At 40.5% G+C, this 21,108-nt stretch overlaps 1 protein-coding gene across 2 annotated transcripts in view; it reads right to left on the reverse strand.

The window, feature by feature from the left end:
• Nucleotides 1-21,108, reverse strand: part of SH3RF3 (SH3 domain containing ring finger 3) — a 437,353-nt gene that overhangs the window by 166,125 nt on the left and 250,120 nt on the right. For both annotated transcript variants that reach the window (XM_075852650.1, XM_075852652.1), the window contains exon 3: nucleotides 13,648-13,743. In XM_075852650.1, coding sequence (XP_075708765.1) covers nucleotides 13,648-13,743 — 96 coding nt within the window. The remainder of the gene's footprint in view (nucleotides 1-13,647; nucleotides 13,744-21,108) is intronic.

A 21,108-nucleotide genomic window follows, 5' to 3' on the forward strand; every position in this document is an offset into this window, starting at 1 on the left:
GACATATGCGGAGCATTATCTACAGGGGGTGGGGGATATATGTGGAGCACTATCTACAGGGGGGCCATATGTGGAGCACTATCTACAGGGGGTGGAGGCTATATGTGGAGCACTATCTACAGGGGTGCCATATGTGGAGCACTATCTACAGGGGGTGGGGGCTATATGTGGAGCACTATCTACAGGGGCCTATATGTGGAGCACTATCTATGGGGGCACTATCTACAAGGGGCACTATATACAGGGAGCTCTATGGGGCACTATCTACAGAAGGCACTCTGTGTATGGGAAACAGTGTATGGTGCTATTATAATCAGGGACACTGTATGGTTCTATTAGTGATAGAGGTGCAGTGTATGATGCTATTATATTTAGGGGCGTTGTGTGTGGCACCATGAGAAGTTTATCTTCGTTTATAGGTGTACAAATGTTTGAAAAGTGATACGCTGAAAACATCTGAGTGGAAAACTGCAGAAATGGGCCATGGCCGGGAGAAGTCATCATAGAGGTCTGGACCGGATGGAGACGTCACCTGTGAGTCACTTAATGTAAATGTTTATTCTGCCTCTAATCAGCACTGTAGTCACTGTATGAACTGCAGCGAGATAATGGGTGGTATGATTTCTTTTGTGAGGCTGCTAGTGATGTAGAACAACTAGGGGGATGTCAATCAAGATCTGGGGGGCGCCATTTTAACTTCGCCTCAGGCAGCAGAAAAACTAGAATCTTCCCTGTATCTATATATATATATTAAATTAGTTTAATGCTGGTTCCTACCATCCCCAAGAATATTTAGGTTTAATCCCAGTTCTGGGTGTATGTGCAGCGTAGGTTCCCACCTCATAGAGGTCACCTTGTCGTGGCAGATGGGCTCACACAATTTGATCAAAATGTGCGCTAAGAACCTCCCTATTGTAAGTAGATTTAGCAGTAATGCATATTTATTTATATTTAGTGGCTTAGGTGGCATTAGTGTTTACAGTGTGCTGTCGCCATTTTCTTGTGTGCTGTATATATATATATATATATATAAATAAATACATATATACATACACATATGTATTGGTTGTTTTTCTTGTTATTTTTGAAAAAAAATAAAATACATTTTGAAATATTGCTGTTTTTAACTGACACTTAATTGCCACATATACTACATAAAAATAAAAAAAAAACAGATTTCCCAGCCTACAGTGAAATTGAATATAATCACTTCAATATTACTGGTAGGCAGAGAATGAATGACAAAATGATGGGTCTATTATAAGTGAGGCGATAAGGTTATCTGGGGAGAGCTGGTGATGTCACTGCCCATCTCAAGCACTATAGTAGATAGGGTTGACTTGACTATAACGCAACCCTCCAAGACATATAAATAGAATAATACAAAATAATTTAACAACATTATTGAATTGAAGAAAAAAAATCCATGTACTAGGCACAGTTACTTTATTAAGCTAAAATTATTTTTGGCAAGTGATCCTTTAACCCCTTCCCGACATCCACCGTATATATATATACGGCAAAGGTTGGGTGGGGGAGTATGGTGTGGGCTGAACCCGCTCCATAGAACGAGCGTATCAGCAGTGTGTAATAGCCGACACTTCAGTGTAACGGGTTGAATCCTGCTCGAGCGGAATTCTGCTCGTTTAACCCCTTAAATACCGCCATCAAAAGCGACCACGACATCTAAGCCGTTAGAAACCGGGGGTGGCCCCCTCTGACTTGCCATCGCCCCCCCCCTGTGGGGTGCAGATGGTTGGCATGGCAGCCTGGGGGCCTAACAAGGGCCCCCAGGTCTGCCATCTTTGTACTCCTATGCTCGGGCAGGGCTTCATAGGAGACTTTCAGTATAACAATATATTGCAGTATATCATGCAAGGGATCCAACAATCTCGGGTTCAGGTCCCCTAGGGGGACTAGTAAAAAAAAGTTCAATACCATTAAATAAGTTTTTTTAATCCATAAAAAAATATTAAAAGTTGAAAAAAAAAAACCCTTTTCCCATTTTCCCTAAGCACAATGTTAATTTTTTTTAACACAACTATTGCTGCATCCATTAAAGTCTGTACTATAACAATGTATCATTATTTAACCCGCAAGTGCCAGAATCACTGCTTTTTGGTCACTTCACTTTTAATTTAATTTTTTGTGGAAGATTATCAAAAAGTCTAATTTATCCCAAAATGGTACCTCTAGAAACTACAGCTCACACCGCAAAAAATAAGCCTTCATACCACTTAAAAAAAGGGTTATGGCTCTCAGAATGTGGTGACAAAACACAATCCGTTTTTTCTTAAATTTGGTATGGCGGTAATCATATTGACCTGCAGAATAAGTATAACATGCTATTTTTACTGCACAGACAATGCCATAGAAACGAAACCCCCCAAAAAAAATTAGGAATCACAATTCCACCCTGCAAATATTTTTTTATCAGTTTCCCACTACATTATATTGTACAATAAATGTTGTCGTGAAAATCTACAATAAATCCTGCAAACAAAAAAAAGCCCTCATATGGCTATATCGACTAAAAAAATAAAAAAGTTATGGCTTTTGGAAGGTGGGGAGGAAAAAACTAAAGTGAAAATCCAAAAAATGGCTGCGGCGGGAAGGGGTTAATTAGCATGCAGCCACTAAGATGTCTTTACTAGTAACCTTACAGGGTCTGCCTGGTGACAGATTCCATTCATTTATAGGAGGATATAATAGGATATTGTTTGATGATGAACATTGTTAGTAATGCGGAAACCCTTGATTTATTTCATATATACTGTATGCGCCACATTGTATCCATAAGCCGTACATCAGCCATGACAGCTCTGTATATTGTTATAGCATGGTATTTCCCTGTGTTTATGCCCACGTACAAGTGACATCCAGATGTATCCAACCTGCGTTGTTTCTGAAGTAAAGTTCATGGAGAATATTGCCAGCGGTTTCCTGGCGTAGCAGGTGGAGGCTTCTGTTGAGGAATAACAAGTCCTATAAAATGGTTTATGATACTAAGATGCCACTGTGAAGATTCAGCTCAAGCGTTCCGGTTCTCCACGTCACTCGATGATTTCTATTACTATTCACTCCACTAACATTTGTTGTCTTACTTTTATACTTCAACATACTGTGACCTTTATCACCAGCAGATTTATTGCCTGGAGTGCATGGAAAGAGACATCTATAGTGTTCTGTAAGCGGCGGAAACACTGTGTTCTCCTTTTAGCATACAAAGATACCCTGCCAGACATCTTCACCTCCACAATATCATTATTTGACAACTGTATAGTTTCATGTAATGTGCTTGAAAAAAGAAAGAAGCTTTTTTTAAAATGCAAAAGTCAGACACAGGGGAGAGAGACAGTGAGGTTATAAAGAGACGGCACATCACCTGTTCAAAGTAATATTGTTGAACACCCACAAAACACTGCATCCTCCTGTACTGGTACTGGCTCCTGTTCACATTGCCCTGTTATCATGACTGCGCTGCCAGGGAATGTACAGACTTTTATGGACGCGGCAATACTAATTATGTTTGTTTATTTATTTACATTACTATTGGGGCAAAAGGTAGATTTTTTTAACTTTACTTTTTCTTTTTGTACAAAAAAAGCCTTTATTTTTAATTAGTCCTCCTAGGGGACTTGTATCTGCTTTGTTGGATCACTTGCACCATATACTGCAAAACTTATCTATTGCAGTTTATTGTGCCTCTGGCAGGGCTTAATGGGAGCACAAAGATGGCAGGGCTTAATAGGAGCACAAAGATGGCAGCCTCGGGGGCCTTCATTAAACCCCCAAGCTTCCATGACAGCCATTGGCACCTGTGACGGGCTGTGGAAGTGTGTAAATGATCAGCAACCTGGAGAGGAAGATTACAATGGTTTTTTATCACAGTGTTCTGCTCTTTAGTAATTAAAGTAAATTAAAGTAAATTCCCACACTTTAATCAAAATAGGTTCAAAATGCTGTAATTTTTTAATATATCTTTATAGGCGGTAGGAGCTTCAAATCCCCCCGAATAAACATAGATTGAAAACATGTTCTTCAGTCAACACTTGAGGGAGCTTAGAATCTTACCGCATAAAGTTATAGACATCTTCCATTAAGGGAGAGTTGGGAGGCCCCACATACAAATTAGATTTTGCCCGATCCTGCTATATGGGCGCCTATAGATTCTGAAAACCATAATAAATATCCATAGCAAATTTCAAATATTACGGTTTGCTCACCAAAACTTGCTACTGCTGAGATGTCCCAACCTCCTCCTTTTCCACTTTAAGATTTATTGTAGGTAACTGAAAATTGAGGTTAAAAGACACAAGAACTTATGTTGGTGACGTCCTGGACAACAACCTTCACAGACACACTGTGAACAATAAATCTTTTTAGAAATTAGTCACCTGAAATCTCTAGTTCAGGGCTTGTAACATTTTTTCTACTAGGGCCTCGCAAGCCAAATCGTGGGCCTCACCATTGGTGCTAGTCCATGCCAAAATATTTAAAAATTACCTCTATTTATCTTAAAACTTGTCTTTTGAACCCAGTCGAATATTAACCTCTTCCTGTCGCAGACATTTTTCGCATTTTCACTTTCATTTTTTCCTCCCCATCTTCCAAAAGCCGTAACTTTTTTAGTCGATATAGCCGTATGAGGGCTTGTTTTTTGCGGGATTTATTGTAGATTTTCACGACACCATTTATTGTACCATATAATGTAGTGGGAAACTGGGAACAAAATATTTGCAGGGTGGAATTGTGATTCCTCCATTTTTTGGGGGGTTTAGTTTCTATTTTTTTAATTTTCCATCAATATTGCTGTATGAGGGCTTGTTTTTTGTGGGACGAGTATTAGATTTTCACAACTCCATTTATGGTACAATAAAATGTAGTGGGAAACTGGAAAAAAAATATTTGTGGGGTGGAATAGGAAAAAAACAGGGACTCAACTTTTTAGGTGGTTTTGTTTTTACGCCGTTTACCGTGCGATAAAAATGGCATGTTAACTTTATTCTGTGGGTCAATACAATTACAGCGATACCAAATTTATATAGTTTTTCTTATGTTTTACTACTTTTACAAGGAAAATTTGAGTTTTGTCAACATATTTTGAGAGCCATAACTTTTAGAATTTTCCTTTGATTGAGCGATATTAGGGCTTATTTTTTGCGAGGCGAGCTGTAGTTTCTATTGGTACCATTTTGGGGTACATGAGACTTTTTGATCATTTTTTTATTCCAGTTTTTTTGAGAGATGAAGTGATAAAAAAACAGCGATTCTGGCGGTTTTAATTTTTACGGCGTTCACCGTGCGGACTAAATAATGATACATTGTAATAGTTCAGACTTTTAGGGATGCGTCGATACCAGTTATGTTCATTTATTTATTTTAGTTTTTTTGAATTATTAAAAAAACTTTATTTGAGTGTTTCGTACTTTTTTTTACTTGGGAAGCAGCGATCGCTGGATCGCTTGCATGATATGCTGCAATACTAATGTATTGCAGTATATTGTGATACTGACAGTCTCCTATGAAGCCCTGCCGGAGGGTCACCCCCCTGTTTTTAGTCATTAAAATGCCGCGGTCGCTATTGACCGCGGCATTTAACTAAACGAGCGGGATCGCGCTCGTTAATCGGAAGTGTCAGTTGTAACACACAGCTGACACGCTCGTTCTATGGAGTGGGCTCAGCCCGTGAGCCCACTCCATACTCCCCCACCCGATGTGCGCCGTATATATATGGCGGATGTGGGGAAGGGCTTAAGAACAAAGGGAGCCGCTTGAATTACTAAACCAGAGATTGGTGCAACCGTACAAGGACTGCGCAGCATATAATGACTTCTGTCAGAACTGCCTCTACAGCCGCATCTCACTAACAACTGGGGGGCACCACACCAGTGGGGCCCGCCTCACAGTGTGAAAAGCACTGCTCTAGATTATATCCAGCTTTAGCAATGTATATTATAATCATTTTACACAAATTTTATTTTCCTGCAGTGTTTTACATATATTTTACTTCATATCTATTTGATATCTATTTGATAATCTGCAATATTTAATAGTCATATCCCCAGCACCATAAATGCCAGAGAAAATAAATGGTACTGCATAAAAAAGGAAAATTTATTTTACTGCATCCATAAAACATCTAATGAAATAATCAGGTTCCAATCATATAATGAAGGACTATTCCTAAAAATGAACATAATTTATTGATAAAAAAAATAGTTCATAAACATAGTTATAAGAGCAATAAATCTCAGGCACTGGATCAATAGAGAAATAATCATTTAAAAAGCAAATCCAAGCAGAACTCAGTGGAAGGAGTTTAATTCAAAGTAGTCAATAATCTAATCTGCAATGCAATGAGTATCACACAGCGGGGGAGATTTATCAAAACTGGTGCAAAGGAAACATGGAGTGGTTGTCCTTGGCATCCAATCATTCCAAAGGACCTCTGGTAAATGAAAGGTGGGATCTGAATGGTTGCTATGGGTAAATTTGCCACCTTTTCTTTGCACTAGTTTTGTTATATTTCCCCCATTGTCTTTAGTTTTTGGGCAATAAACTGCAAATTATTGCCAGAAAACATTGCTGAATTCACACAATGTTTATTGGCGTTGTTGGTGGCGTTTAAAATATGACAAAGCCTACGTACATAATGTTTTTATTTGTGGTGTTTTTTGGGGTCAGTTGCGCTTTTTCCAAAACACAGCATGCTCTAGGTATGGTGTTTATTTCTGGCATTTTTTTTCATAGAATTCTCTAAAGAACTTCAAAACACCGCAAAAAAAAAAAAAAAAAACATGTGAAAAAACACCATCAAAACACTTGGAAGACATGGTGTTTTTTTAATCCGTTGCCGACATTTGACATAAATGTTCTTCATGGCAGGCAAAGATTTTCCGCAAATTATCATAACTGTATTGCACACTGATGTGTACTACAGCTGACACTCTGCTGTAGCAAACAGTATCATAGCTGGCACCGATCCTGCTGGTTTAACCCCTTAGATTCCACTGTAAATAGCGATTGCGGCATCTAAGTTGTTTGTAACCCATAGCAGCCCCGCGACGCAATTGTGGGATTTCGATGGGTTGCTATGACAACCAGGGGCCTAACAATTGCCTCATGTTTTGCCAGTAAGTGTGCCAGAGGCGTTGCTGAATAGGCTGCCTCTAAGTGTAAGAATGCAGTCACAGATGGCAGATTTTGCTGTAGAAATTTTGCTGCAACTGAAAATCAGTTCCATTCATCTGAATGAGGTTGTTCCTGCAGTAGGGGCATTCTGCGACTTCCATTCAGCCTTTGCAACTGTGGGCCAATGCTGTGTAAATCACCAAATTAGGCCTAAAACGCGCATGGTGCTCTTTCATTTCTGAGCCTTGTCGTATGTCCAGGCAAAAGATTAGGGACAAATGTAGGGTGTTTTTAAAACCAGGAAACTCAGAATAATAGTTGCAAATCTGTCTTTTCACAGTGGGGCCATCTGAACAATTCTTTGGGGCTTCTTTTATAATTTCACCTCAGAGTCTTTGCAATTTTGGGCCAATGCTGTGTAAATCACCAACTTACAATAGGCCTCAAATGTGCATGGTGCTCTTTCACTCCTGAGCCCTGTCATATGTCCAGTCAAAACATTAGGGCCACATTTAGGTTGTTTCTAAAACCAGGCTCCAGAGCAAAATAATTAGAGTACTGTATTTCATGGTGGCACAAAATGCTTACTACACCCTAGATGTATAACTTGAGGGGTTTAGTTTCCAAATTGGGGTCACTTCTCAGAGGTTTCTATTGTACTGGTACCTCAGGAGTTCTGAAACTGCAACATGGTGCCAAGAACCATTCCAATAAAATCTGAGCTTCTAAAACCAAATTGCGCTTTTTCCCTTCTGAGCCCTGCCGTGTGCCCAAATAGCAGTTTTCGACCACACATAGGGTATTTCCGTACTCGAGATAAATTGCATAACAAATTGTGCTTCTTATCCTATTAAGCCTTTTTTAAAATCAGATAGCTGTTATTCAGATACAACTATAAACAGTATAGCTGTTACAATAGAGCACAGACTGTCATTACAGGCGTACAATACGCTATTCATGCATTACGTGGTACAAAAAATACAGAAAATACAATACCCACTCCCCCCCCCCCCCCCGAACCATCATCTCAACCATAGAGGTATTCCTAGTAATTGAAACATACAAGTACCGTTCCAGGATACGCAAAGAATAGTATTGCCATTTTATTCATAGAAACCAAAGGCAGTATCTCAAGTAAACAGTAGGTAATGCACGTACACCTTCCCAACCCAACACCCATATACCCCCCCAACTGACCACAGCTCCACGATCCATACACGCCCTCCTTCCAATACACCATCATTAACTCTCCCACCAAATTTTAAGCATAAGTAACAAAGTCAGTTTGCCCCGAGCTTCCCGTTTGTATTTATGAGATGCCAGCGCCTCCATCATACCCATTTGGTGCCCCAGACAGTATAGCAACTTCCCACTAGAATCACATCTGCCCCTACATTTCCATCCCTGAAAGTGTTGCCTTTGAGCCGCCAAATTCTAGATCCATGTATTTGGTAATGCAAGCCCCCCTTGTTCCTTAGGTAGCTGTAATTTCTCTAGTTTAATTGTAGGGGCCCCCCTTTTCCAAACCAGGTCTCTGAATAAATTATGCATTCTCCTAAACCCATATTTTGGTATCCACACTGGAGTATTGTGTATGAAGTATAAAATCTGGAGAATAAGTACCATTTTTATTAGCAGATAGGGAGAAAAAGTTGGATCCAGCGTGGATGTATAAAATGGAAAAATCGCTCCAAGTTTAATTTATTTAAAGTCTAAAAAATAGGACTTAGTTGAATTGAAAAATCCCATAGTATAAGGAGAAATATCGTATGTAAAGTGCACCTACGCGTTTCAGACGCTTCTTGCGTCCTTATTCAAGGCGCACTTTACATACGATATTTCTCCTTATACTATGGGATTTTTCAATTCAACTAAGTCCTATTTTTTAGACTTTAAATAAATTAAACTTGGAACGATTTTTCAATTTTATACATCCACGCTGGCTCCAACTTTTTCTCCCTATCTGCTATCTATTTTCCGTGTGCCGACACGAGGATCCTTGCGGGTTTATCTGAGCAAAATCACAACAAAGGTGAGCTGGAGGTCTTCTCTTTCTATATTGTACCATTTTTATTAGATTTGCACGTCCTAGGGCAGACAGGGGCAATTTAAGACAAATTTGTACTCTAGTTTTAAGTTTGTCTAGCAGGGGTTGTACATTAAGATTAATCAAATCCTTCACATTAGCCGATACCTTAATTGCCAAATATTTAAATTCTTGCACACATTGAATTTCCACCCCCCGCACCCTTTCCGGTAACCCCAACGAAGTCAATGGCATCAAGACCGATTTGGTCCAGTTAATAAACAATCCCGAAAATCTCCCAAACATCTCCAGAGTGTCTAGAATCTCAGGCATCGACTCCTCAACATTCCCTACAAATAATAACATATCATCCGCATATAACGCTATACGTTCCTCCACAGCTCCATATGCAAAACCTCCTATATTTGGGTGATGCCTCACAATACTCGCCAGTGGTTCTATCGCCAAAGCGAATAGCAGCGGAGACAATGGGCAGCCCTGACGGGTCCCTCTCACCAGGGAGAATGACTCAGACAATACACCATTAGCCCGTATTTTTGCGACCGGGTCTCGGTATAAGAGCTGTACCCACTTCATAAAATTCTAATCCTATTAATCACACTAATCCTATTAAGCCTTGTGAAAATACATATTCTTTTTAAAAAAAAAACATATTATTGGAAAAAAGTTTTTTAAATTTTCATGGCCTAATTCTAATCTAATCTAATCTAAAATATATGACACACCTGTGGGGTTAAAATGCTTACTTTACCCCTATATGAACCCCTTAATTTGAGGGAAGTAGTTTCCAAAATGGGATTACTTCTTGAGGGTTTCCACGGTACTAATGTACTAAGGTATACATATCATTATATATCATTATATATTTTTTTGCATTAATTCATAGTACAAAACTTTCATAGCTAAAACTTTGTATTAATACTGATTAGGGGAAGGAGCAAGACCTAAAATATGCAGGTCAGACTCAACATTTCTGGCTGATCTACACCTAAATAACAACTATGGCTCATCCGTATGTGCGACTGTGCCTGATACTCCAGCAGCAAACTTTCAAGTGAAAAGTGAATAGGTCTGAGCTGCAGTACAAGGTACAGCTGCATGTACTGTATGGACTAGTCGCAGTGCCTAGGTAAACAATGAAAAGGGCTGCAGTGCTGGGGCCCTTTAATTTTGCAGATCAGTTGGATCTGCAAGTAAAACAAAGATTTGGTAAGGACTGCTAAAGACAATGGTAGCAAAGTAACAAACTGTCCCCCTTTGTATGGAACGGTTATCTGTCTTAACATATTTGATAGGTTTGGAAAAACGACACAGGTCCATCAAGCCCAACCATTGTTTTTGCAGTTGCTGCTCTTACAGTAAAGAATCCCAATCTATGATTATGCAGAAGATGTACTCTGTACTATAAATGGGAACAAAATGTGGCCAGAGAATTGCAGTCCAATATGTGAATCCCAGTGTGTCAAATTTAACTCCTAAATTTGCCATCTCCCAGTAACAAGCTGTTCACTTGATAAGCTAATAAGATTTTTTATTTTTTACAATAAAACTGTCTATTTAGAGCTATACTTGCTTACTACGTTATATAAATCTTGAGAGAAATGTGGCAGAAGATAACATCTCTCCTTGACTACCCCCTTTTTAGCATATAAAGTACCATTCATCCCTAGCCAAAGTACTGCTAGTTGTAGACAAGCTCATTCTTTAAAAGCAAACAGATTCTCCTTAGCCATTCATTGCATAGTCATTAGCAAAAATCTGCAATGGCAGAATAAATGCAACTTATGTATATTTGTGGTAGTAAAACATTGGGAAGATTAAATGAGGCTTTAAATTGGCATTTGCAAAGATGACCTTTAGTAAAAGACAATCTGAAGAAGTAATCACACAAGTTATTGTCTGACAAGTCAATAAAAGCCTTACTTTATTCTAAGAGCTGTACTTGATAATCTCAATTATGTCATTAGGGTCAGGTTGAAGATGGTGATGAGCAACATAAATGTCGGCTTTCTGCCACAAAATCCATTGCAATCTATTTTGAACTGCCTACCAAAATGGAATTAATAAAAAGTAGTTTGAGAAAATGGCATCATATGAAACACAATAGATATTTATTATAGATGACTGACTAAAATAGTATTTTCCAAGCTATTGTCTAAGAGTATAACATGTAACAACTAGCTTTTATGACACTGATTTATTGCTTTTAAAGGGAACATGGATACATATGTCTACAATAAGGCACCTTACACATTGCTTATTACTGTAAGATGACCCCATGGTTACAGCATATAAGTTCATGGGAGCGCACATTATTCTTCAATACAAAAGAGTTCTTACTGGAAAATGGGGCACCTGAAGAAGCTGTGTCACAAGTGCCACCCTATCTCGTCCACAACACATTATGCCAGAGAAATAAGATCTCAAAAAGGTTACGTTGCCATCAAAATCTGACAATGTACTAAAGGACTGGCCCTGATCTGATTATCAGAAAGAAACGGCTGCCCATTTCCTACTGGTCAAAAAGTTCAACAAGTTTATAAAAGTGCCCTCTGCATAATAGCCCAAGATAATGTGATGATTATCACTGGAGAGTTTTATTCTTTTAATATCTAAGTTATAATATTCATTTCTGAGCAGTTATAAAAACGGTTATTCTGCAGGTCTGGTTAATAGTCAGGTTTCCAGTAGGCTAATTGGTCCACTTTTGCACAAAGCAATTAACTAACAAATCCTTTATTAATGAAGTCTTTTTCGGAAGCTCTATTGTTCAGAACTGGTGGAATCAAAGCTCTGGAGTCATTATGCACTAACAAAAGTATCCTGCGTGCAGGAGGTGGGGAACACTCCCATTACCATATAAACGCCGAATATAATTATTTGTTAGAAAAAATAGCATTTATGAAAACATGGTAATGAAGTAAGAACTATGTAAAGTAACCGTACTTCCATATTCACAATTCATTTCATGCTATTCTATGGCAAGTTGTACTGTGTTCTTCTCATGAAACATAAGTGTATGCCTGTTCATATGTCCCTAAACCTCATACAGACAATATAAAATGTAAAAACGGGGACATCAGTACAGAATTCTAGCCCAACCGTACTTTGCCTCACCAGGGAGAAATCTCAGCACTCAGGGGCACTTGTATCTGCTTTTGTAGGGTTTGCTTCCCCCAATTTCATGCACAAATAGACTTCTACACACATCATTCTGTAAGGTTATTCCAGTATGCAGCACTTCAAATGGTCTTTTTTTTAGTACTAGTGTTGAATATTTCTGAAGTCCCAATGTTAGTCCCCAGTAAATAGCTTATAATATAGGCATTCTGATGTCTAATTAAGTACAGTTGCAGGAAATTAAATGGCGAGTAAATTTTTAAAAAACTTTTGACATGTCAGTGACATATCAGAAGTTTTGATATGGTGGGGGTCAGAACACTGAGACCCCCACCAATCGCTTAAACGAAAATTCAGAAGCGCTATGACGTTTCTATTTTGCTCTGCTTTTCATGGGAAGCCGAGCAAGCGGTGTACTTTTGAGCCCATACACTGCTCACCCGGCTTTCCTCGGACAGTCCAGCAGAAACGAAGCGGCACAGCGCTCACCTTCTGCCGCTTCGTTTTAGTAAACGGTAGAGGTCTCAGTTCTCGGACCACCACCGATCAAAACTTCTGAATTGTCACTATGACATATCAAGAGTTTTTTTTAACGATTAACTACACTTTAACTATAACGCATACTTAAATTCATTAACCAAAGTGCATAAAAGCAAAGTTCTATTTTTTTCTTTGACAAAGAAGAAAGTAGTTAGCACAGTCTGTCTCTACATATTAAGCTTGTACAAAAACCATAACCATCTCATTTTGTGTGCACTTTGCGGGATTCATATTGTTCTATTAAGCAACTATTACTTCATTCATGATATAAAGTAAACTGATCATATCTAATAATATTTGTTATGTGTTGGACATCACATTATAGACATTCAGTATATCTCTGGATACTGTATTCAAATATTAGTGTGTCACGTAGGCCGGGATCAATTACACCGGAAAATCCTAAATTAGGCCAAAGATTGTAATGGAATGTTATGATTAATGTAAATGACCTCAAGGACTGCGGATTGCTTCCTGTGGTAACAGTATATACGCCAAAATGTGAAATGGTCAACACAAAACCAACAAAATGAATATGACATTATTGTTATTATTATTATACATATACATTTATTGCACCTTTTCACATTAATATATCGTGTTTTATAGAATGACAATGTTTCTAGTGTCTGTAAAAGCATACACAGTAGATACAAACAATATAATTCCTGATATTGTAACAGAATATTTCATTTTCCCATGTAAATAGTCACATTCTTTGCACAAGTAAATAGCTATCATTCTGTGATGTATAGTAGTTTGACCTCTTTCTACCACATGTATGTCCATGACTGTAATTTTCTCACCTCTACATAGAGAATGGGAAAAATTCCAATCTTGTCTCCTAACATTCCTTCAGCCCAATTATCATCTACACGTCTGATCACCGTCAGAATTTCATCCTGAAAAAAATATATATATGTCATTGGGTTTTACTCAATAGATGCATTTTAATATAATTTACATTTAGGCCCTGTTCACATCTGCGTCAGAGCATTCTGTTGTTCTGCTGCGTCAAACAGTACAAGGGAATGCCGGACGCAAAGGTTCCATTGCAACATGGACAGCACCGGCCGGCAGATGATGGAACCCATTGACTTTTCTAGGTACCGTCTCCTTTCCGTCGGGGGTCCATGGTTTTACCGGAAAGAATACCACACGCTATTGCTTCTGGTAATTTCTGCCAGATTTGCCAGGGAGAACCCTAACAGAGCCTCCAACGCAGATGTGAACAGGCCCTTAGTGTTTATGCATGGAAATGAATAGAAAATACATGATAACAAAATTCAAAGTTAGTTTACAGTATATATAGACCACAATAACTGTGTTTGAAAGAACATTCAAATTCGAAGAGTTAAGAACATTCAAATTTGTTAAGGAAGACATTTTGAATAAGAATAATTATCAAATTCCATTCAATTTTCTTCCATTGAACCCAGTACAGTCCCTGTTTGGGTAGAAAAAATAACACATAAAAAAAGATATCCAGAATGATCCTCTGATATAGATTCATGTTAGCTTCACTTGAAGGGAAGTGTGTCGTGTGAGTGTAGTGATAGATTTTCAGTAACAGAAATTTATGAGCAGTGTCAAAGGGGTTTATACTCTCTAAAGAGCTCGTCTTCAAATCAGTGGCGGTCTAAGATCGTAGACTTCAACATTGTGACTCTCACGTGTGTCTGACATATCACAAGATCAGTTTAACAGAATTTTTCCTTTAAACACTAAATCACTAAATCACTGGGATAGATTGGCCTAATATGTATAGACATTTTATTATATTCTGGATAAGGCAGATAATAAAAAAATGCACTTTCCCCCACTTTTCTACTTCTTTCTAAACTTACTTTTGTAGTTTATACACTTCTTTAGTTTATACACTTACTTCTTTACTTTTCAATAACATATGGTGTCGCTAGAACCGTTCTAAAATGTTATTACTCAATGAACGCTTTGGATGAAGTGATCAAAAAGGCTGAAGCGGTTAAAAAGAACATTTCTCACTGAGGTGTCGCTGACAGGCAGGTCCCCTACCTGCAGCTGCATGTAACAAGCACAAAATTACCGTGTGCAGGATTAAAGTCTTTTTTTTCACGGCTGGCTGTCATTGAAGCATTAAGGGATTTATTATCTCTACTAAATCGGGTTTGCTCCAGATTAATACAGAGACACATTACTGTGATGGTATTTACCGCGTGCATTCTATTCATTACTGCACTACATAGAGATCCATACTTAGAAAATATATATTTGATGTGTTGTATTTTGTAACGGCTACAATTTCCCTAACGTTGTGTGGGGTGTAATCATGGACCAACCAGTATCATCCATGAACCTCCAGATTCCTTATAGAGAACCTGTAACCTGATCAAAAAAAATGCAGTTGACATCTCCGTTAGATTGTAGGCACCTCACAGATTCTGATGATTTTTATTTTTTTAAATATTTTTTTCTTCTAGCCCCCACCAATCCTGAGATATCGGGGCCGTACGTTCTGGTGTCCGATATGCAAATAAGACTGTCAAGTGGGCAGTTACCCCTTATCACGTGACAGATGTTACCCGCCCACTTGACAGTCAAAGGCCACATTTGCAGATCAGACACCAGAAATTACGGCACCGATATCTCAGCAATGGTGGGGACTAGAAGAAAAAAAATAAAAAGCGTCTGAATCTGCGAGTCGCCTGCAATCTGGGATGTTAGATGCAGTTTTTTTGGGTAGGTGACAGGTTCTCTTTAAGGTGTTTTTTTTTTGTTCTTATGGTTTCAAGATAAATTGGGTATGACATGATTACTTACTTCATTTGCATATACATTATATGGACAAAAGTATTGGGATGCCTACAGGAGATCTTATGACATCCCATTTCTAAGTCCATAGGCATTAATATGGAGTTGGTCTCTCCTTTGCATTTAAAACAGCTTCCGCTTTCTGGGAAGGCTTTCTACAAGATTTTGGAGTGTGTCTGGGAATTTTTGCCCATTTATCCAGAAGAGCATTTATGAGGTCAGAAACTGATGTTGTACGAGAGGGCCTGGCTCGCAATCTCCAATCTAGTACATTCCGAAGGTGTTCAATGGGGTTGAGGTCAAGGCGTTTTGTGAGCCAGTCAAGTTTTTCCACACCAAACTCACCCAACCATGCTTTTATGGACCTTACTTTGTGCACTGGGGCACAGTCATGTTGGTACAGAAAAAGGGCCTTCCCCAAACTGTTTCCACAAAGTTGGAAGAATACATTTGACCAAAACGTCAAAGATTTATGTTGACTTAAACTTAGGGGCCTATGCCAATCCCTGAAGAACAACCCACTGGCATTATCCCTCTTTCCCCAAACTTTTCAGTTGGCACAATGCAGTCAGGCAGGTAATGTTCTTTCGGCATCCGCCAAACCCAGACTCGTTCATCAGACTGCCAGTCAGAGAAGCGTGATTTGTCACTCCATAGGACACGTTTCCACTGCTCCAGAGTCCAGTGGCAGCGTGCTTTACACCACTTCATCCGACGCTTGGCATTTTGCTTGGTGATGTAAGGCTTGCATGCAGCTGCTCGGGAATGGAAACCCATGCCATGAAGCTCCCGGGGCACAGTTTTTGTGCTGATGGTAATGCCAGAGAAGTTCTGAAGCTCTGCAGTTGAGTCAGCAGAGCATTGGCGATTTTTACACACTAGACGCCTCAGCACTCGGCGACCCCACTCTGTAACTTTACATGGTCGGCCACTCCATTGAGGAGTTTCTGTGGTTAATACCACTCACTGTTGAATGTGGAATATCTCGGAGGGGAGAAATTTAACAAACTGATTTGTTGCAATGGTGGCATCCTATTACAGTACCACGGTTGTATTCAGCGAACAACCCATTATTTTAATTTTCTTATAAGGCTTTATTTTCAAAAACTTTTGTTGTACAAAACACGTACCAATTTACAATCAATACAAAACAAAAGACATTCAGAAAGGCATTAGTATTAGAAAGAAATGTCAATCCAGAGCAGATTCATTATATAACATATACAAAATAAATTATATTATCTTCCCCAAGAGCCTAGCTGAATCCAACACACACATTCATCATAAATAACAGCGGGGAAAGTGGGCAGCCTTGACAGGTACAACGTCCCAATAAATGTGTGAATACACACACATTCATCCTTGTGCTCAAACCCCCCCCCCCCCACATCCCGACAATTTCAAGTGACAATTAAACCGCAGTCTCTAGAGTGTCCAACCACCTCGACCAAATTTTCCCGAATTTATCCGGACATTTCCTACTAAGGTAGAGCTTCTTATACATAGGTATATATTTATTTACTAGTTGCAGCCAGTGTATCAAACGCGGCGTTCTGTGCTCTTCCAAGCCATAATTACAATTTTCCGGGCACAAAACATAGCAAAGTGAAAGAATATCTTATCATAGTGGTTGTGTATAACGTCATCCATAATGCCCAAGAGGCAGATCTGAGGGGTAAGAAGTCGCAGAAACTCATAATGGGTATGAAGACATTCCACCACCTCATAACAAAAGGGGGCAACTCTGGGACAAATCCACACACAATGTAGAAAGGTACCGACGTCTGACTGGCAGTGAAAACAATTATCCGAAGTCAATGCTCCTATCCGCTGAAGCCCAACTGGCGTGTAATAAATCTTATGCAAGAACCTAGACGGTATTAGAAATCCCTTGCACTCACCACTGAATCAAAAAAAGAGAATTCCACCTCCCGCCAGTCTTCCTCTGTCAATGTAGGGACATCATCCCTCCATCGCAAAAATGCCTTATCAAATGGTCTAGTACCTATGGATGTAATGAAGGTGTACAATTTAGTGAGAACCCCTGAGAGATCTGGAGCACCAATCAGGTTCGATGGCCAGGGCAAATAACAGCGGGGAAAGTGGGCAGCCTTGACGGGTACAACGTCCCAATAAAAAGGAATCTGATATATCCAGATTCATTCTTACTCTGGCACAAGGCCCTTCATATAGGAGACGAACAAGTGCCATAAAACTTGGACCAAAATTTAACCTGGAAAGAAGCATCCATAAATAGCGCCACTCAACCGAGTCAAATGCCTTATATGTATCCAGAGAGAGAACGAACCCAGGAGACTCATCCCCCCTGCCGCATCAATATTCAGAAACAATCTATGTATATTAATGTCCGTACACTTCCCCGGCATAAAGCCCGTTTGATCAGGGTGAACTAAAGACAATATAATCTTCTTTAATCTATTAGCAAGGATTTTGGCTAGTATCTTAACATCAGAATTAATAAGTGAAATAGGATGGTATGAATCCGGTAGAGTAGGGTCCTTCCCTGGCTTCAACACCACCACAATAAGTGCCTCCCGCATAGATGCCGGTAAACCACCCAACTCAAGAGCACTAGAATAAACGTCACAAAGTCTCGGCACCAAAACATCACTATTGGCCCAATACCATTCACCCCCCAATCCATCAAGTCCCGTTTTTTTACCTGTAGGCAAGGACTGAATAGTGGCCTCTATTTCTTCAACTATAATGGGGCTATCTAACTCAATGGCCTGAGCAGCTGACAGACACCACAAAGGAAGGGAGTGTAAAAACCGCTCTACAGTGCTTACTGGACCATAACATTTGGAACTATATAGTACAGAATAAAAATCACAAAAGATATGATAAATCTCCTTCGGGGTAGTACATATCGCTCCTTCTAAAGAGAGAACAGATGAAATTGACACACAGGGAAGTTCTGAGCGCGATAGATATGCCAGGAGTTTACCGTTCCTATCCCCGAATTCAAATACAGATGCCTCAGTAGCTAGTACTTGTTTCTTAGTCTGCTCAGTGTGTATAAGAAGCAACTCTCTTTGGGCTCCCGCCCACCGGCTCTTGGTGTCAGGTTGAGGGTTCACAATATAATCTCGTTCAGCCCGTTGGACCTCACATGTCAGGAACCTCTCTTTGGCCCCAAGGGTTTTCCTATATTTAGCCACTCCTGCTACAAATGCTCCTCTCACCGTAGCTTTGTATACATCCCACATAACTAGCGGGTCTGGGTGGGAGGAATTGTTTTCCCAATACACTTCATGAGAGGCCAAGACCTCCGACACTACCTCAGTATTACCAAGCCACGCCGGATGTAGCCTCTAGACCTTAGAGGCGATGGGAGGACCCGCTGAAAATGTTAAGAGAAGAGCTGAATGATCAGATATACCCCTAGGAGTAATAGTAATGGAATTAATTGCAGGCAAAAAAAATCTCTCTAGTCTATTGCAAGGTCAATTCTAGAGAAAGATTTATGAGTGGATGAATAATACGTGTATAATCTCAGATGGAGATTTCCAACGCCACACATCAGTGAGATGAAGCGCCGAGGACCATGAATTAAGATAAGCAGAAGCCTGGTCCACCCCACCCATACGATACACCAACGCATCCGGTACTGCATTAAAGTCACTGTTAAGGATCTGCCAGGCACAGCTTCTGTATCCACGCCCATAGCTAATCAGTCTGCACCTGCTTCTATGTCTGTGAGACTGACTCCATCTTCCACCACTCAGGATGGCAGGCTTAGGAGTGGGAGAGCCTATCACAGCCTGGCCAGACGGAGCTAGCTCCCACGCTCTGTCTATTTATACCTGCCTTTCCTGTTCCTCCTTGCTTGTGATTCTTCTCTGTTGGTTTCCTGGCCCTGCTGCAGCTTCTTGAACTACTTGTCCCTGCTTCATATTGACCCTGGCTTACTGACTACTCTTCTGCTCTGCGTTTGGTACCTCGTACACTCCTGGTTTGACTCGGCTTGTTCACTACTCTCCTGCTCTGCGTTTGGCACCTCGTACTCTCCTGGTTTGACTCGGCTCGTTTACTACTCTTGTTGCTCACGGTGATGCCGTGGGCAACTGCCCCGTTTCCCTTTGTTCTATGTTTCTTTGTCTGGTTGTCTGTCGTGCACTTACTGAGTGTAGGGACCGTCACCCAATTGTACCCCGTCGCCTAGGGCGGGTCGTTGCAAGTAGGCAGGGACTGAGTGGCGTGTAGATTAGGGCTCACTTGTCTGTTTCCCTATCCCTGTCATTACATAATCACAAGCCCATATACCTACTCTACCCTGGTCCCTCACACCACTATGGACCCCCCTTGAGACCCTGGTTCAGCAAATGCAGGGTCTCTCCCTACAGGTCCAGGCCCTGGCTCAGAGGGTCAACCAGCCTGATGCTACCATGGTAGTGCCCCTCACCTCACCTCTTGAACCCCACCTCAAGTTGCCTGACCGGTTCTCAGGGGACCGGAAGACTTTTCTCTCCTTTCGGGAGAGTTGTAGGCTCTATTTTCGTTTAAAGCCCCACTCCTCAGGTTCTGAGAGCCAGCGGGTGGGTATAATTATGTCCCGGCTCCAGGAAGGGCCCAAAGAATGGGCCTTCTCCTTGGCTTCTGACGCCCCTGAACTTTCCTCCGTTGATCGTTTATTTTCTGCTCCCGGACTCATTTATGACGAGACTGACAGAACTGCCTTTGCCGAGAGTCAGCTGGTGATCTTACGTCAGGGTAAGAGACCTGTTGAGGAGTATTTCTCTGACTTTAGGAAGTGGTGCGTAGCTTCTCGGTGGAATGACCCTGCCTTAAGGTGCCAGTTTAGGTTGGGTCTGTCGAACGCCCTGAAAGACCTGCTAGTTAGCTATCCCTCTTCTGACTTCCTAGACCAGGTTATGGCTTTAGCGGTACGACTTGACCGACGTCTCAGGGAACGACAACGTGAACGTTTATGTGTTTTCTCCTCTGACTCCCCCATGATGCCTCCCGAGGTTCCGTTGCTTCGTTCTTCCACGGAAGACTCGGAGGTACCTATGCAACTCGGGGCCTCCGTGTCCCCCCAACAACGTAGAGAGTTCCGCAGGAAGAATGGTCTCTGCTTCTATTGTGGGGATGACAAGCATCAAGTGAACACCTGTCCTAGGAGTAAGAATAAGCAGCCGGAAAACTTCTGCGCCTAAGTGATCATCGGGGAGGTCACTTGGGCGCACAGGTATTTCCCGTAAATATGAAACGTAATAAAATCTTGCTTCCCTTTCAGGTCTCTTTTGGTGGTAGGTCTGCTACCGGCAGTGCCTTCGTGGATTCAGGGTCGTCTACTAATATCATGTCTGTGGAATTTGCTATGTCTCTAGCTATGCCTTTGATTGATTTGCCTAAACCTGTCCCGGTAGTGGGTATCGACTCCACTCCTCTTGCTAATGGTTATTTTACACAGCATACCCCTGTTTTTGAACTCCTTGTTGGCTCCATGCATT

Source organism: Rhinoderma darwinii, chromosome 2 (assembly GCF_050947455.1).
Source record: "Rhinoderma darwinii isolate aRhiDar2 chromosome 2, aRhiDar2.hap1, whole genome shotgun sequence".
NCBI classification, from domain to species: domain Eukaryota; kingdom Metazoa; phylum Chordata; class Amphibia; order Anura; family Rhinodermatidae; genus Rhinoderma; species Rhinoderma darwinii.